General features: G+C 32.8%; 2 protein-coding genes across 3 annotated transcripts in view; one reads left to right on the top strand and one right to left on the bottom strand.

Moving 5' to 3' along the window:
• Window positions 1-3,681: 3,681 nt before the first annotated feature.
• On the top strand, window positions 3,682-13,038 carry LOC126852487 (uncharacterized). Its single transcript, XM_050597323.1, has 4 exons — window positions 3,682-3,966; window positions 4,222-7,806; window positions 8,630-10,570; window positions 11,027-13,038. Exons 1-4 carry the CDS (start codon window positions 3,754-3,756, stop codon window positions 12,815-12,817), a joined length of 7,530 nt encoding a protein of 2,509 aa, XP_050453280.1. The 5' UTR covers window positions 3,682-3,753; the 3' UTR covers window positions 12,818-13,038.
• Window positions 13,039-13,641: 603 nt separating this feature from the next.
• The window catches only part of LOC126852545 (fasciclin-3), a 280,034-nt gene continuing 274,288 nt past the window's right edge, over window positions 13,642-19,387 (bottom strand). The window contains exons 8-11 of one of the 2 annotated variants that reach the window (XM_050597452.1): window positions 18,614-18,644; window positions 18,292-18,372; window positions 16,074-16,248; window positions 13,642-15,341 (exon numbers count right to left, since the gene is read on the bottom strand). In XM_050597452.1, coding sequence (XP_050453409.1) covers window positions 15,159-15,341; window positions 16,074-16,248; window positions 18,292-18,372; window positions 18,614-18,644 — 470 coding nt within the window. In that variant the 3' untranslated portion in view covers window positions 13,642-15,158. The remainder of the gene's footprint in view (window positions 15,342-16,073; window positions 16,249-18,291; window positions 18,373-18,613; window positions 18,645-19,387) is intronic. The other variant, XM_050597453.1, reaches the window with a different exon arrangement.

Below are 19,387 nucleotides of genomic sequence, written 5' to 3'. Positions count from 1 at the left end.
CCTTGATCGTTTTTCATAGCCGTTCTACGAAATCTGGGGGCGATAACAACACTCAGGCAACCTTTAGATACTGCACCAAAATGTGAAACGTTATGTTTTTTTCGTATGCTTTAGCCAATTAAATAAACCCAGTTTAATTTATCATGATTTTTTTTTTATTTATTGTACAAGAATATAAATGATAGATTAAAATAAAGAAAATGTCATATTTAAAAAAATTTTCTTTAGCAACTGAAAATACCTTTTAATCTTTGCAAGATATCTTATATTTTTTACATATTTAAAAATTATTATAATAAAATTTAAAAATTTTTTTATTAATTATTATAATAAAATTTTAAAATTTTTATTTTTATATAATTAATACACAACAAATTATTAAAAAAATATAAATAAATAAAATTTTATTTGATGAAATTTTAAAATAAATTTATTAATTTTTTATATTGACTGTTTTTTATTGCCGCAATGTTGTTAATGCTACTAATAGCGTAAATAAGATTTAATATTAAAGACAGAAACGTAAAGACATGGTTTTATATCTCGTGATCTTTGTATCATATCATATTATATGCAATATAAGTTAATTGATGTTGATGCAACTTATCATGACGATTTTTATATGCATTCAAAGTATGCAGAGCTCAGAAAAATTCAAAATAAAATTATTTTACTCTTTTAAATGAAATCAATATATTATTGACTATTAGTGGTTTCACTTATAAGTACGGCACTGCAAATAGTAAAATCTTATTTACAATTACAAAAAAAATATGTGGCAATGGCAAATTTTTTAATAAAATCTTACTGCCATAATCAATAAAACATAGAATGCTGGAACAAAGTAAGTGTTTTCAGTGAAGATTAGTAAAATATTCATTGATCTTTAGTGAAATTTTGTCAATGCTTTAATCCGACATTAGTCTCAATTTAATTTAAGAGAATACGATTATAATTTTGATAACATCGCGTTGACCTCTCTATCGCACGAAAGCATGTATCTATCAACTATTACAGTTTTACATCAAACTTGAAGATATTTTCTCCGTGACTTGTAAGATGCTGCAATCGCTATGTTTTTCATCGTTGAATAAGATATTATTAAACCTTATATTGTAATTATATTGTAAAATGAAAAAAAATAAAGTTATGAAAAAGCTTTAAAGGAATAGTAATATTATTATAACTTTCTATGAATAGATTTTTCTTTAATTATGTTTTATAATTAATTTAAATTAATTCGAGAATTCAATAAATAGAACAAATATGACAAAAAATAAGACAAATATAAAATTTGTCAATGTCCATGTTATTCATCTTATCGTATATTATATATCGTATTATAAAGATTTATAACAAATTTTATATTTGTTAGTAAAATTCTCGTGTAAAATCTTAATCAATTTCTTTATTCTTCAATTACTTGTAGACCATTTTATTTAATCATTAGTAGCTCACATATATTGATTTTACTAATTTTTATTAATATGTATAATAATATTCTTTTTCAACCATTTTCTTCCTTATTTAATCAGCGTCACTTCTGAAAAAAAATTATTGTGATTTAATTTAAAAATACATAAAAAATACTTAATGAAACATACCATAAAATCTATGTATAATTACTTTTTATTACATATACCTTTGACTTTTTAAAACCTGTTTATGTATGAGAATATATTCTTTCTTGAACCCGGCATGGATTGATTGAGAATATCTCTTGTGTTTAATATTTTACATATGATAATATTGCAAATTAATTGCAAGCTAATGAAATAATTATTAATTAATAATTTTTTTCACAAATTTGCCAATTAATTTGCAGTATCCGTTTCTTCTGTTGCAGTATCCATTTCTTCTTTTGCAGTATCTATTTCTTCTTTTGCAGTATCCATTTCTTCTTTTGCAGCATCCATTTCTTCTTTTGCAGTATCCATTTCCTCTTTTGCAGTATCCATTTCTTCTTTTGTAGTATCCATTTCTTCTTTTGCAGTATCCATTTCCTCTTTTGCAGTATCCATTTCTTCTTTTGTAGTATCCATTTCTTCTTTTGCAGTATCCATTTCTTCTTTTGCAGTATCCATTTCTTCTTTTGCAATATCCGTTTCTTCTTTTACAGTATCCATTTATTTTTTTGCGAGACTTTTGTAGACAGTTTTGTCATCACGACGTTTTACTTGTCTTTTTGTTTTTCCTTTTTTTTTTGTATATTATATGAGGTTTTTATAAAACAATAATTATTTTTTATAAAATAACACATTGTATTAATTAGTCATAAAATTGTCATTGTACACATTTTTAATAAGCAGTTCTTTCGCAACTTTATTAACTAGTGAACAATACTAGATAGACATAATACATCATTCTAAAAATACTTTTATATCTATATATGAATAATATTTTATAATATTTTTTTAAATTTTTACTTTTAATAGAGAAGAATAATGTTGTATATATAAAAAAAATTTCTCCGAATAAGATCTAATAAAGTAAAAAAAGATAGGTATAGACAAGCTTACGTTTGGTAATATCAATTTTAAACTTGTCCTGAAAGGCATCACGTTGACGTTGATTAATAATCCTTTCTCTTTCAGATAACGAAGGTTGGATTTTCTTTAATAGTATTTTTTTGACTAACGAATTCTTTGTCGACGGTTGTATTGTTGAGCGTTGAATCCCTTTGCTTTTTGGATTCTTTGAATTATGAGAATCATTTTTCAAGAAACTATTATTCATTTGATTGCTATATTTACTATTTCCGTCGCTAGCATCATCCATATTATTATGATGTCTTTGAAATTTCTTGTATTTTTTTTTCTTTTTATTTTTTTCTGTTCTTTCTTCCATAATTTATAATTTATAAATATTTTTGATTACAAATTACATATTTCTGAATTTATGATCAAATATCGTAATTAAATTTTGTTTCATAATATAGATATTTATTTTAAGTTTCATAATGTATTTATTAAATTTTTGACAAGTAATTTTTCTAATGAATTGTATGCGTGCATATCATAAAGGTAAACTGATGATTTAAATTGACAATTTTTTTTATACATTTTTTTAATAAACTTTATTCACTTTTTGCCATTAAATTTTATTTTAATGTAAATTATTATGTTATCTTTTTATCCATAATATTGTTTGCGAATAAATATGTTATTGTACACGTATTGAATGGCAAATATGCCTTTTTCAAGTATTAACCAAACATTATTCAATGAGTAATATTTTATTAATATATTCTGATCGCAAACAGTCATATATTTCTATATCGAGTTGTTTTATTGATAAATTCTCTCGAATCAATTCAGCAAATAATGTCTCGAAATTTTATAAATTTTATCGTGCGTATTTCGTCAGTTTTGTACATGTATACATAAAAACTTTATCAGCAATGTAAACACGGTAAGCTGTTGATTATGACCAATTTAGCATATTTATTTTGTGTATCTCGTGGCTTTACCATGTTAGGTTATCTCCTAATATGATTATTTAAAACTTTTTTCTCGTTAAATAAAAGTGTTATTAAACGATTAAAAATGTCCAAATAATAATTTTCCTTAAAGATTTATCATTAAAAAATATATAACATAAAAAATGGATCCGAATGAGGAAAAGGCAGCTCTCGATCTAGAAAATAGAAAGACACAATTATTCAGGGAAAAGATGAAAAAGCTTGCCGAATGCGATAAGATAGTTTCAACCGAAACTATCAATGCTATCGGAGAAATCACAAAAGATATTGAAATGGCCGAGGATAACGTGCCGAGCAGCGATGAATTTGATGAAGAATTGGAAGAAGAATATCGTAACTTGAATGATATTTTTGATTTACCGCATGATACTTACTCCCTTACTGAAATTACACCGGAATTACCTCTTTGCGTCAAATATGGCATTCGTTCTGGCGTAACTCATCTAAATATGCCGCAATTCTCGCCGTTATCCAGAGGTTATCAGGTAATCATGATTTTCGTAAGATTCTTGATGAAGATTATTTTAAAAGTATCTTTTTGTTTTTCTACATTAAAGTAGTAGCTTTCGAATTGTGTTTTATTTGCAGAATTCTTTTACACTAATTCTCTAAATGCATTTTTAAACATAAATTAATTAATTAAATTAATAAAATAGTTATATATAATTAAAATAGTTTATTTTAAATATATTATTAAATATTGCCTTTTGTAGCTTCTCATTTCGCAGCTCTAATAACAGGGTGGCGCTATAGCGATTGCAGCTTTTGCCACGACTGCGATTCACAAACCACGCAATTGGAACGAGGCGGTGATCGATCAGATCATCGAGGATGGCGACACTTTTTACTGCGAGTCCTACAAGAATGTGAACACCAGCGATCGTCGGACAATGACTATTCTCGACTTGAAGAGAAATCTTCTCATTCAGAAAAAGTTCGATATAACAATCGTAATCGAAGATCCGGCTTATGCTGGAAAATTTCGTTCGCGCGATCCAACGGAGCTTCATTTGGCAAAAGCGTTGGAATTGTTTTTCGAGAAACACGATGCTGGGATTCTGACATCACCGGTACTCAACATAGCGATATGGCAAGACTCGAAATATTACTATATATTTGATAGTCAAGCGCGACGAGATGATGGTGAACCGGTTGCCGATCAAGTCAGCGGTTCGGCCAAACTGTTTCTCGTGAAGGATCTGATAGGGGTACTATTCATTATCCTCGAAAAGAGTAACGTGCGAAATGAACCTTTTGTGATCTACGCCGTAACTGTCGTTGCAATTGAACCGATCTCTTCGGATGATCCCGCGGAAGTCGAGAAGACATACAGGAAGCTGCAGAAGAGACCGAGCGGTTACAAAATTCGCCAGAAGAATCGAGCTGTGGTGCAAGGATCTTATCATCTCACGCATCCAGCTATACCGAAAGCTCTGCAAGACAAAGGTCACCTGATTATAGCCGTGGCGGCTCTGATATACTCGCGACTAATTAACGCAAATAAATGGACGACCGCTTTGCTCAACTTGATTATCAATCAATCCAATATCTATCTAGTTGATCTAGCTAGGATCCTTGAAAGAAAGCTTGACGACGATTTTGAGCTCCGATTGGAGGACCTGATGAGCGACGTTATTCTCGGAGTGTACTCCGCTAAGGTAAAGGTAGACGCGAATGTGATACCGGATCCCACGCAGAAAGACAAGATCACTATTGATAGCGGTATCCACCAGTTCTTCGAGACGCGGGAGATTGGGATACTCGAAATCAAGAAGATCTTCTACGCGATCTGGAAAGAGGGCGATGCATACTATTTTCTCGATCCGTTCGAGTGCGATGATGAAGGCTTCAGGATCTATCAAGATAAGAAAGAATACGCGACGGGTGATACATTCAAAGGTGCTGCTTGCGTTACCATGAACAGCACTATAAACGAGATAGTAGAGACAGTACTGGAGAATACCGGTAATAAGGATAAGGATCCTTTTCTGATACATGGAGTAACAGTGCTGTATGTGAAAACTGGAGTAGCGCCAGACGGACCACTCGAGAGAGTAATTTATCGAGAGAAAGGTACGAACCGTAGACCGCAGGCTCCATCACCACCGGCAGTTACGGATAGGATAGAAAAGGTGATTGATACAACGCCTCGCGTACGACCGGATGCGTCTAAATTCATAGAAATGTCTAATCAATTTCCGGAAAATATGCAAAACGTGGACCTATATACAATTGCGGATGACGAACCAATAATTTTGATACTCGCGCAAGAGGAAAAAAAGAAAGTTGAAGAAGAAGATGTTGAAGAGGAAGAGGAAGAAGAGGAGAAAGAAGAGGAAAAAAAAGAGACTATAGAAGCAACAGGAGAAGAAGAAGACAAAGAAATAAAGAAAGCAGAAGAAGAAGAAGAAGAAGAAGAAGACGAAGAAGAAGAAGAAGTCAAAATAATCAAAGAAATACAAAAAAAACCTTTGCTAAAATTTATTACGGGATATAAAATGATAAATGTTCATCGTCTGCTACTTTGCGGTACCAAAAATTGTCTCAACGAAAGTTTCCGTCCGCAATCACGTGGCAGGCAAGGATTAATAACCGCTTTGACTGCTTTGGCGTACAGAAAATTGAAAGATCCGACTCGCTGGCGAAATATAGACGTGGATCAAATCGTCGACGTTAGCAACAAAGCTTACGAGCAAGTCATAACGTGGATCGAACAAGGCCGACCGGAGATAAAAGAAGCTGTAGGAGTGAAAGAAGAGTTAGAAGAAGTGGAAGAAGAAGAGGAAGAAGAAGAGGAAGAAGAAGAGGAAGAAGAAGAGGAAGAAGAGGAGGAGGAAGAAGTCATTCGGAAAGTAACACGTGCTCCGAGTCATTTGGACATTTCTTTCTTACCGCCCAGATTAAAACTAGCTGAGTACGATGTTATTTTCAAGACGAAGGCAAACGTTATCGATGGTGACGCGAATCCGTTGGCAAATCTCGCAGAGGCACTCGAGCGTTATTTCGATCGATATCCTGAAGTAATATTGGAAAACAAGAGATTGATGTACCCTATCTGGAAAGAAGATGGAAAATTATTTTTATTTAATCCTTATGGCAGCGACTGGGAGGGATGGCGCCTTCGGGATCATCCAGCCTCCTTTGTTGTAACAGACAGTCTTAATGAGTTGATCGATCTTCTTCACGGTGTTTTGGAATACAACGATCCATTATTCTCGCTTCATTTCGTAAACCTGGACACAATACAACCAGAAAAATATATTTCACCCGTGGAAATTATGATCCCGGACGAACAAACGATCGATAAGTTTCGTACAAAATTTCTACCAATCACAGATGAAGATCTATTGAAACTTGAAGAAATCAAACTAGATATTGAAGAAGTAGAAAAACCTGTAGAAGAAGAAGAAGAAGAAGAAGAAGAAGAAGAAGAAGAAGAAGAAGAAGAAGAAGAAGAAGAAGAAGAAGAGGAGATAGAAGAAGAGGAAGAAGAGGCAGAAGAAGAGGAAGAAGAGGAAAGGGAAGAGGAAGAATTGAAGAAACCTCTTACAGATCCCTTGCTCGAAATCGAGGAAATCGCACAGCCTGATGCACCTTATCGTCTAAATCTGGCACTTCTGACCTCTACGGTAAAAATCCAAGAACCGATCGAAGAAGAGCTCGGCCTGCACGAAGAGGTGATAATGGAGAAAATAAAGTACGATCATCCACCGCCGTACGTGATGCCGCCGCGAAAAACACTTTACATTTTGCTGGAAGCGAAACGGGCAAACAGATCGATTCCCTCTCTCGTATCGAGATTTTCGATCGATTCTAGACTAGAAGTCAAGAAAAAAGATGATTTCCCTGTCGATATGGCACCTGCATCAGTTGCGATCATATCGTTGCCTCAAGACATGAAACCTTCTAAAATGATCAAGCTATCTTTTGGCAAGTACTTGTATTCAAGATTACCGCCGATTCGTATAATGCCTCTTAGAGCAATTGACGAAAGTTACATCCAAAAGGAGGACGTCGATAATGCACTTGATGAAAAATGTCTCGAACGAGAGAAGCTAGAGAAGAAGAAGGAAGATGTGGCGTTAACAAAATTAAGAACAGTATTTTGTGGTGCGAAATCAGAATTGATACCGCTCGGACCAATAATTAAAACTCCAAGTTTTAATAAACAAATTTTATTAAAGCAATTGGCATGTCCCGATGAGCAATATAAAAAGAGCGTATCGAATGCTGACAAAAAAAGATTTATGATCAAAAGAAAACTGTGCGATAATGAAAAGCTTATATTCAAATTGATATTTCCTAATTTTAATCCTGATTTACAGGTGAGTATATTCTATATATTTCTATGGTTTCAATTTTTTATCTTCTCTAATATAATTTTTATCCATTTTTTATAATGTTTCTATTATCTGACTATTATTCAATAAAATCGAAATAAAAAAGATTGAAATTGATTTAATGAATAAATTTATTTAATTAAACTAACACCAACATATTGCATGTAATACTATAAAAAAGAAATTTAGATTGTTTAAAACATAATATTTTAAGTTAGTTAAATAATTAATAAAATAACTTAAATATCAAATATTAGATTAGATGTGAAATTTTTAAATATATAATTATATTATCAATAATTGGCATCCTTTTATATTTTTTATGAGTCAACATGTATTTTTGTATGTTTTTTATATGATTACGAAAAAGCTTGTCTAACTATCCAATATTCTTTAATTTATAGAAATTATTATTTAATAAAAATTTTTCTATATTTAGTCACCAGAAGAGAAAAATAATAATAAAAAGATGAACAACAAAAAAAAGACGAGAATTAACGTGAAAGATAACAAAGTAAACCAATCATCGTCTGAAGTTGTTGGCTTTAAAGTAATTTTATTATATATTATTATATAACACGAGGGGATATATTAAAAATATCCTAATATATATATATATATATATATATATATATATATATATATATATATAATTTGATCTTTATGTATTAAGGTCACAATGCAATTATATTATGCGTTGATTAGAGTTCTTTTAAGTAATTAATATTCGTTTTTTCTTTAGCATAATTAGAAACTTGATAAACAAATTTTTTAGCACGCAATTTATTATCACAAATTTTATTTCAAGTTTATGGAAGATGAAAACGTGGAAGTAATACAAGGCAAATCAAGTTTAGTGGATCGTGAGCGAATTGAATCTTCTTATTATAAGCCATGTTACATCGCGGCTATATTGTGCATTTTGGCAAAAATTGTGCTGGATACAGATCGTTTTTGTGGAAGCATTCTGGATGAATTGATTCTCCTCACTGATAAAATCGATCAAGGAGTGGGCAGATTGCGATATAAGGAATTTAGGACATTTTATAACGTGAACATTCTTGATTCGAATTTTAACATGATTTTGAAAGAGATCATTTGCATCGATCCTGAGACTTCAATAACCAACGATCTTGATACGAGCGTAGAGAAATTCTTAGAAAAGAATCAAACCGGTATATTGGTATTGACAAATTGTGCCTACGCATTTTGGACGGCGGAAGGTAGATATTATCTCTTCGATCCTTATCCTTGCGATGAGACGGGACGCGCTAGTGTAGAGGGTTACTGCTGCCTTTTAAGATTCCGTGATTTAAAGTCCATGCTCGACAGAATTAAAGAAAACGCCGGCGAGACTGTTACAAAACCTTTCCGTCTCTATGTCGTGTGCATCGCTCACATGGAAAAGAAGAAACGCAAACAAAAACGAAAAAAAGACATCGAACATCGCGAGAAACCAACCGTTGAAGAGCCGGCCAGATGTGAGGAAAAGCGAGCTGTGGCGACGCCGCCATCGGAGATATCTCTGATAGAGTTAGCAGAGTGGGTCACTTCGGATCCGGAGTTGGATCCCGATCGTGACACCATAATTCCCGGTTTTGCACCAATGCGATATCATGAAGCTTCGATGCTTGAAGCAATCGTTCTGGAGGACGACATTACAACGCCTGCTCTGATGCCATTCAAAGAGAAAAAACGAGACGACGATCGCGAGGAAACGACGATAGAACGAACGAAACCATCCGTGCGGATATTTCGAAACTATATGTCCCTCACAATTCCCATTGATCTCTGCATCATGGCATGGTCGTTGATCCACGATCCCGCGTCCTGGTCGGAGCGCACCGTCGACGGTTTGCTCGAGGCCAGCGTAGATTATGCCCTTGATAGCGTGTTAGCGAGCGAAGATACTTCGGTGAGTGACATGACTGATGGTTTGTTGCCAGAATTCGAGATAGCCAATTACGCGTTTCGCGTGGTATTCGCGCCGCTGCACTACGGAAAGCTGTATGCTACGGAAGGATGGAACCTTGCGATGACTATGGAGAGAATATTTGAGACAAAAATCTACACCGGAGCAATAGTCGTCTGTCGCCACGCTCATGTGGGCATCACGAAATGCGGCAAAAATTATTTTGCTTGGTGGGCGGTCACGGGAACGAAGTGTTTGAGGATGATCACGTCCAGCTGCATAAGCGAGTTTCTCAAATTAATTGTCAAGATAATCGATGCGCCACAGGAAATGGGATTCGCCGTGAGAGCGATCACGATATCCTACGCGCGTAAAATGGCACCGGATTGCAGCGACATCCGCGGTCTTCACGAGCCGATGGCATCAACGACATCCTTGGCGGAAATTCATCGGAAGAAGTCACCGGAATCTCACGACTTTGAAGCGATCTTCAGATCAATCGAACCGGCTCCGAAACCAATCTTTATACTCGGAACAGTGGCTTTGCGTGATCGAAATAGCTTGTTAGAGCCGCGAACAAAACGTTGCTATTTCGTCGCGTTGTTGGCCGTCGTAATTAAGCGGGACATCGTTCAGTCTCCGCTTCCGAGCATGATCGACAGGATTCTCGAAGTGGCGGAGAGTTTGTACAGACGATTCGCTGAGCCGAAATTTCATGCGGAACATATATTGCGAAATGTCCCGCTAATGAACAGGTTGTTTGACTTTCGAGATTGTGCATCGCCGCTGGTCACGTTAACGAATTCTCAGATCAGCAAAAACGATTTTTACGTTCAAGTGAGCAAAGATACAAGAGAGAGAGAGAGAGAGAGAGAGAGAAAAAGAAATCATTCTTTTTTTATCTCTATTTGTAACATGATTGGAAAATTTATTTCTTTTCTTTTTATATTTAATTATATATATGTTTTTTATTATATATTTTTTTATTTTTAAAATATATTTTTTCTTTAAGAAGTTTGTCAAATATTTTTCTATCGTTATTTTCTTTTTTATATCTTTTTCTGTTTTCCTTTACTGTACATCTTTATATTGATCAAAAAAATGTATATCTTTCTTAATTATCATAGCTTTTTTTATATATATACTTATATATATATACTTTATTATAATAGTGTTATCTCTATTTATTTAGTTTTATTATTTTTTACATTTAAAATTTTTTTCAGTCTTATACAAAAATATTTTAATAAACCATTCTAATATTTTTAAGATTTATTTTATATTTCGCTTTAGGTGAAAAGACATTTGAAACGTCACTTCAAAATGCACACAAGTGGCATATTGCATTTCACTAACTGCTGCTACGGCTTTTGGTACTCGAGATCGACCAATTGTTATTATTATCTCGATCCATATCAATGCGATATGGAAGGCAAAAAAACTTTCGCCAACGGCAACGCCTGTCTGTGCATCTTCTCCTCTGTGTGTCAAATGACAAAGCACATGTGTCTCAATCAATTCGAAGGCACGACCGGATTCTATCTTCATAGAATTCACGTGATCTCCATCGACACATTACCGTACGAAAAGTTCCAGGAAGACCCGATGTGGATCTATCTCGATTATCACTGGAATTTCACGCATTCAATCATGCGAGCGCGTAGGAAAGCAAGAAACGGCGATGGATCTGGTCCGGAATTTGATCGGCGATTTTGGAATAATTATGCGATTGAAATTACTAATTTGATTTATTCTGTTTGGGGCACAATCGGCGCTTACGATTGCCGTTTCGGAGAACGGGCAGGGAAAAATCGTGTCGCCATATGCGTGGTCATCCTGGCCATGCAACATCTTTGTCATCCCTCTAGATGGGGCCCCGCCATCCTAGATTCAGCCGTGATCTGCGGCGATTCCTATTATACAGAGAGTCTGAAAAGCGCAGCGCGAAAGTGCTTCGAGTCTGGAAACAGGTTCGGTTTGCGAACTACCCTCAAGGTATTCCCACATTTATGGACCGTGCATTTCGGCACAAACGTATGCGGAATTCTATATGGCGATCGAGACAGATTGACATTAACCGGCGCGTTGAAATTAGCCTTCGAGGAGGCACGCAATGTCATCATCGAATGTAACGAGATCACCCTGGCCGTGTTAGTTGCCAAGGACGCTTATTACATCGCCGATCCTTGCTGGATCGGTCCCCCATTATTCGCGAGGGATCGTAATGCGATCTACGTTTTACGCTGCAAAAACGTGAACGTATTGATATACGCAATCACGAAGATATTCAATACCAATCAACGACTCAGCGTTCGTATTACGCCTGTAAGACTCACGTTCGATCAGGAAGACTTTGATGTAGATCCCGGGCTATACCCCTCTAGAAGGAAGATCTTATCGAGATCGTTACGGAAAGATCCAGGAAAAATCGAAGATCCCGGTACGTCTCTTCCCGGAGCGGTTACGGTACCAGATGTGGATTCTTATCTGCGATATCGACATCTCGCCGATAATGTAATCGGAGGTTCCCGACCGGAGGATTCCCAGCTGCGATATCACACGCGACTTGCGTTGAATCCTGAAAATGTGAATAACATGTTCGTGAGCACCAAATGGCGTTTGAATCTCGGCCAAATGCGTCCTCCGAAACGACCCAAGCCATTCGTGGATTCTATCAAAATGAAACGTGATTCGGCGGATTGCGTCGGTTCCGCGACTGAGCTATACCAGCCGCATCATTCGCAAATTTCTGTCACGGAATTAATTACCGCGTGTTGTAATTATCCGAGACCGATGGATTTCGTCAGCGATGTTCCTCCACCTGGAATAGAGACACTCGAATGCAACCTGAGTGATCGTGATTTCATTCGTAAACAAAGCCGCATAGATTTCAATGAATATGTTGCAGAAATGTCTCGGGATATTTACAAGAGTTATCGCCATGGTCTGTTGAAAAATAAGAACTCTGTTTATTCTTCAATCAGTGCTGCTCAAGTGAAAGATGAAGCCGAGGATATCCCAGAAACATATAGTGAATTAAGCAAAGCGACAATCGATACGGAAATTGAAACTGAACATGAGTAATTGTTGGAAATTTACAGAGACGTGATTCTTCTAGAGGTCGATTATGAGCGTAGGTAGATATTAAATGTTTTTCCGTGAAATTCTGACGTAACTATAGAGAGCAAAATAACAATTTTATGTGATTACAATATAGTACTTCATAATTCTATTGATGTGCTTAGAAATCTATTGACATTCCTGTTTTATCTCATAAGAAACACTCTAATGCCAAGAAATTCTTAATGACCTTACAAAAAAAAAAAATCGAGAACATTTTCAATAATTGCGAAATTATTAGCTTTCCATTAGATGCGTATTACATTCTACATCTACATAAATCAACATATAACATACGCCATTTGTAACAATTATTTAATATTACGTAATACGTATATGTATAATTAATAATTGATACGTATGAATGTTATTGAACAATTCTCAAGGATGTATATATATCAGGGATTTATTCAAATAAATTATATAAATCCGAGACTAAAAAAGATAAATTTTTTTATACGGAAATTTATTATACTTTCCATTTTTAAAAGATCTCTGTATATTGTATGTCACTTTTTTACCAATAATTTCCAGATAATTTTTGACAAAAAGTATATAATATAATTTTAAAAGTTTATTTATTATATTTTTTTCAGAATTAAAATTTAAAACTTCAAATTGTTTTGATCAAATAAAAAAACTTAAATAACTAATAATAAAAAAAAAACAAATATATAATAACAAATATGTCGGTTTCATATATTCAAATTACTATATTGATGACGCAAATGTCTGTGCGTGTATCATGTTTTAGCCAAAGATACAGGTTTAATGAATATTAAAGTTAATCAATTCATATATTATTTTTATTTAATTATTTATCAAAATAAATGTGTACAAAAAAGTAACTAAATTTATTAGTATTGGACGGCGGAAAATGTTTGAATCGATATAATCGCAATTTCTTTACGAATATAATCAAAACAATCAAATTATTAATCGACTTATGTCTAACAAGTTTGCACCGCTATTAAATGATCAATTTACCGTAAGTTAAGCCTTATATTTTAAAATGTGATACCACACCTAATAATTACTTAAAAATTATGCAATTATTACGCAGATTCTAGTTAGATTAATCTTTACATATTATTATTAGTAAACGTTTATCTCGTATTCTTCTATAATGAGATATACATACCGTATACATATAGTCTTAAATATATAATTTTTAAGCATATTGAATTTTATAATATACAAAAACAATAGCCTAGCGCTTAAAAATCATTTCTGTGATTCTGTTATTTGTATCACTTGAATGCTTTATGCATTAATTTTTTTCATTTGTTATAGCTATTCTTACGATAATATTCGTCTTTTCATAATATTTTTCTTTTCATGATTAATTATCCAAATTAAAATCATCCAAACAACTTTTAAGCGTATGACTTGCATGATACTAATTATTATTATTATTACGCTTATGTATTATTTAAATGGACAATAACAACATTAACATTAATTCTTAAGTACGTTTAACGCAATGTTTAGCATAATGTCGCAATAGTCATATACATATATATCATAAGGAAAAAGAAATTATAGAGAAAGAAAAGATATATATTCTCATTGAAAGTGATCTAAAAAATATGCAAATTAGTATAGCTTACATACAAAAATTTTAAATAAAATCTTTTTAACTGAACAAAAAAGTTTGTCCGGCAACATGATGGTTATTAAGATCATATTTTCCACAAAATTCTCATTAAAGAAATTTCTGAATTCTCGTCGAATACAAATGAGAAATAACTAGGCCGCTTGCACATACCATTTGAGATGTTTTAAATTTATAGAGTAATTTGTGCATCGCAACGCATATTTTTCCCGTATTCGGCAAGAAGCCGTCGTGTCTCTCCTTGCTCCCAAATTCAATAATCACCAGCTGCGTAACACGTACGTTGAAGGACAGAGATCGGAACACCGTGCGATCGTAACATAACATTATCGGACCATTATCTTATCTGAATATTATCTACCATACAACAATTATCACACGTACGGACGCATAAATCGATACATAAATTTGATTGAGGAACGTGATTGCGTCCATTTTCGTTCAGTTTCGAAAATGATCGTGATAACGCGACGAAAAATCAATAACGAGATAAAAATAACGCCTTGAAACAAATTGTTTATCGCCTTAATTTGTTTCAAATTATATGTCCATTTCGTTTTTCGTTTACTTGTAATAAAATCGCATCGGTTTTTACGCGGAAGAAATTGCCGTTTTTATAAGAAATGTAACTCTCGAATGATGGAGAACGCGCGATCGTTTGTAGGTATATTAATCGCTTTCGAGATGCAATTATTTGTCGGGTGTTTCCTCCGTTTCCGGTTTCGTGTACAAGATCTCGGCGTATTCCGTTTTATCCTCGTTGAGCCGTCGGGATGTGGTACCTTGTTGTGTAAGATCCAGCTCTGCATAAACTATTCCACCCTCACCCGTCGCAGGATTCGTTCTGCTTTCCGGTGCAACTGGCTCAGCGATCTAAAGTTACATCGTGTTTTTTTCAGATATAGATATGAAAACCAATAAAAAATCTCAAAAAACTTTATTACCATTTTAATGACTGCACATTATAAAAAAAATTATTGTGCCATAAAAATAAATCCTGTCACGTAAGAGATTTAATACCTGTTACTTTTTTATATTTTAAATTCTAAGATATATAATACGGTTGAATTTTACATTTATAATTATATTTTTTGTTTCAGATATGAGAAAATTATGAATCACTAATGTATAATTTCAAGTGACGTATTTCAAGAGACTTTGAATTTACACTGAATTAATAAAAATATCACTAATTAACGTAGTGATAATATTTCTCCAAAGATAAATAAATGTTTTACCGATTTTCAGGAACAACATACTTTGTTCCTCTGCCTTATATTTCACTGAATATATGCGTAAGATTTCACCGAAAAATCTTACCACTAATTGGTTCTTCTCAGTGAAATTTTACGGTTTGTGCTATAAGTATAATTAACTTATTGCTTATCAATAATAATAACTTGATGATATTTAAAAAAAGTATAATTTTTTTCAACGTATTATAACGTTATCATAATTATATTATCGATTTCAAAACGACTAATTTAATTATAAGTTCGTTATTGGCAATAAATATATTCGAATCTACTTAAAAAAAAGATAGTAGTGATAAAAAAAAGGATAATGATGCTCATATCTCATATAGCAAAAACCAGTGGAATTTACCTTCTCGTCATCAATGGTGACGACGGTCTTCATGGTGTCCGTATCGGTGCCCGACACTTTATCCTTGTTACGTCCAAAGAGTCTAGACAGATTAATCCTTGGTTTCCGTTGTCCTCGGGACGACGCTCCGTCTACTTCCGATCGAGAATATCTGCCGGCACTTTCTGTGTCGCTTCTAATAAAAAAAAAAAAAATAGACTATTTCTATACGACACATCTCATCGATATTTGATCAAGTGATATTGATTTTATGAGAATTGCGAAATGTTAAGCTATAGAATGCAGTGTTTATGGTATTAATTTTTCAATGTGACCGAATGACAATTTAATAGGCTTGTTATTATTATTCCCAATATATGTGTCTGTTGTTTTCCATTCCCAATGTATATGTATCTGTTATTTTTTGATCAATCTCTGCGCGCATATATACGTACGCTTGTTCCGCTTGATCTGTTTGATTTTTCTAATTTAATGAACAACGAAAGTTAACAAATAATAAGTTAATAATAATGTCGTTCAAAAAGAATTTATGATTACACACGTACAATATGTATAAAAAAACGTGACGTTAACTTATGTTTTTACGTCAAGCGCGATATTAAATTAAATGCTATTTCTAAATGCTATTTAAATCTTATCTATTCTTCGTTTATTATATTCATTTATTATACTTGCCTCTCTTTAATATACACGTACGGAATATAAATATCAATCAACCCATAATTGAAACGATAATTAATCATTAAAAAAAGCATAATGAACAAAATCAATTACAATAAATAATTTTTTTGTTTTCGTTAATTTATGTGAAACTGCAGCAAATATTTTGCAGCATGAGTTATGCATAAATGTCAGATCACGCAGTAAGAACTATATTGACCAAGATTTTTATAAAATCTTGCGCAATATGCTGAATTCTAAATGATAATAGAGTTTACGTTATTCTCTATATCATAAATAATGTATACGTTTGATTACCCAGAAAATATTATAAATTAAATATTAATTACTACAATATTAATTATTTCAGCATAATACATTTAGTTATTTAGAAATCTTGCTTTCAAATATTATAAAATAAGCATTGCGATTAATACATTACGTACATACAAATTACGATGAAATAGTATTATAGATGAAGCGTACATATAAACTGAACAAAGCACTCTATTTTGGCTAGTTAAATTATTAAAGAGAAATATCATATAAGATATAAGCAAGATATAAGTACGCGCGTTTATTGCGCATATAAGAAATAAATGCGATTGTCTGAAGAAGTAATTCGTATAAGCAGCGATTAAATTCTATATATGAGCAACTAAGCTGCATATTTTTTTACTCGTGTTGACTAGCAAACCGGGAACTTTGAAAAAAGATATGACGCTAGTTCTGCAATTATATATTACGACTCAAGTCACAATTGTTTTTAATTTTCCTTGTTGCAAATAAATATTGCGAAATGAATATCGCGAATCCCTGCAGATAATGCTCGAAATTACACAAATCCGCTTTTCTTTGCATGCGAACAATATAGGAACAAAATTCTATTTTAATTATTCTATTATTACATTAAGTAAAAATACAAATTGTCATAACAAAAAAAAAAAAATGCAAAAAAGATGCAATGTAGAACGAGGTAATCAAGTAATCATTGATATTCGAATTTAATTTGTTTATCATGAAGATATGCATAAAGATCACGTAAACATAACACGAGATTGACGCAATGACATTTAGCGCTAACTTGAAGCCTATTTATTCAAGATTTATCTTATTTGATAACTGTGTTTAGGCCACTTTTATCTAGTATATAATAGTCAAAATTACATTGAGCTACACACGAACAGATTTCCGTTCAACATTTTAAATTATATCAAGAAAAAAATGCTTGATTCTTACAATCTCGATAATTTAAATGAAATGTGAATTAATCTTTATATATTTCTTTGTTGAATTCATAAAATTGTGAGTCAATACAAGCTGTAGATGTTAATTTATTGTCTAAGATTGTATAAGATTTTTATAAAAATACCATGAGATGAGGCCAAGTTCCCAATTTGATCAAATTGTGCAGAAAACAGATGAACAATACTCTGTTGGCCGTTAGCTTTCCGCGCAATTTAATCCAATTTCTCTGTCCCGACAAGTAATAAAAGCGAGCACGTCGACGGACACATCCGACATTGCGAACGAATAAGATAAAAAAGCTGCTGCTTGCCTTTTTCTAACGACATCGGCCGCAGTTTTCGATTTCCCGAGGCGAAGAAGACTAACGCTCGTCGCAGGATCCGCGAAGTCTCTGAAAATGTGCATGCTTGGCAAAAGTCTACGACAATCATCGAGTGACGGAAAAGTGACAAAAAGATCTACTATTTGTCTCTAAATTGCGTCACACGATTTAAATTAAATTAAAGCCAACTACGACAAAGGAGATATTAGTCATGACGCTATGGTGCAAGTGTGAATATTATAAGCAAGAGTGCGATAAAATGTGAGTTGTATTTAATAATAATCGTATATTTGTTTTTTAGTGTACTCACGATTCCCCAAGATTCCTAGTGGACGAACGACCTGAAATTAATAAGGAAAGTTTGGCTTAAATTTGGCAATGTTTCGCTATTTTATAATAAAACTGTTTTCTAATAAAAAGTTAAAAACATAATTAATATATCTGACGAGCCTACCTATTTTCAAAAATGCAAAAATTAATGACTAAAATGATAGTGAAAGCATTATAAGTTTTTTCTCTATCTATTTTAGAATTTATTAAAAATTTCTATGAATATTTTTAATTGAAAATATACTTTTGAAGTCAATATTTCTCATCAACATTTCTTAAGTCATAATGTATTCCAACTTATTGAAGTAGTCCAAGATTATATTGTTTATTTCATTTGACATAAAACAATATTTTTTATTATAACATTAATAAAATTCTCTCGAGTATTTATTGACTGAAGAGATATCGGTAAAGGAAAGAAATTTTTCTGTTATTTTCTTTATAATGGATACGTAATTTGGAAATCTTATATTTGAAACAATATCATATTTAAAATGCATGTACTCAATTATCATATCTTGCAAATTAAGTGTCAATGTGCCAACAACACATATTTTATCAATAAACTTTGACCTATGATGTCAATCTATTCTATGGCACCATTCATTTCTAGTTCAATCGCATATGTTTTATGTTAAAATATCTCTCAATAATATTATGGATACTAATGCACAGCTTTTCTTTTTCACATTCACCGAGTGAAAGATACAGATCGTTAGAAAAAAATAGTCGCGATTAATATGGCGACTTAAGA

Source organism: Cataglyphis hispanica, chromosome 10 (assembly GCF_021464435.1).
Source record: "Cataglyphis hispanica isolate Lineage 1 chromosome 10, ULB_Chis1_1.0, whole genome shotgun sequence".
Classification (NCBI taxonomy): domain Eukaryota; kingdom Metazoa; phylum Arthropoda; class Insecta; order Hymenoptera; family Formicidae; genus Cataglyphis; species Cataglyphis hispanica.
The sequence above is the reverse complement of the archived record's forward strand: the minus strand, read 5'-3'. Positions and strand labels throughout refer to the sequence as shown.

What these genes read in the sequence shown, in the direction of transcription:
- LOC126852487 (XM_050597323.1), top strand. Translation starts at nt 3,754, where the DNA reads ATGGCCGAGGATAACGTGCCGAGCAGCGATGAATTTGATGAAGAATTG. An exon ending in CGTTATCCAGAGGTTATCAG is followed by an intron (nt 3,967 to 4,221) that starts GTAATCATGATT and finishes CTCTAATAACAG; the next exon opens with GGTGGCGCTATAGCGATTGC. An exon ending in ATTTTAATCCTGATTTACAG is followed by an intron (nt 7,807 to 8,629) that starts GTGAGTATATTC and finishes TTTTATTTCAAG; the next exon opens with TTTATGGAAGATGAAAACGT.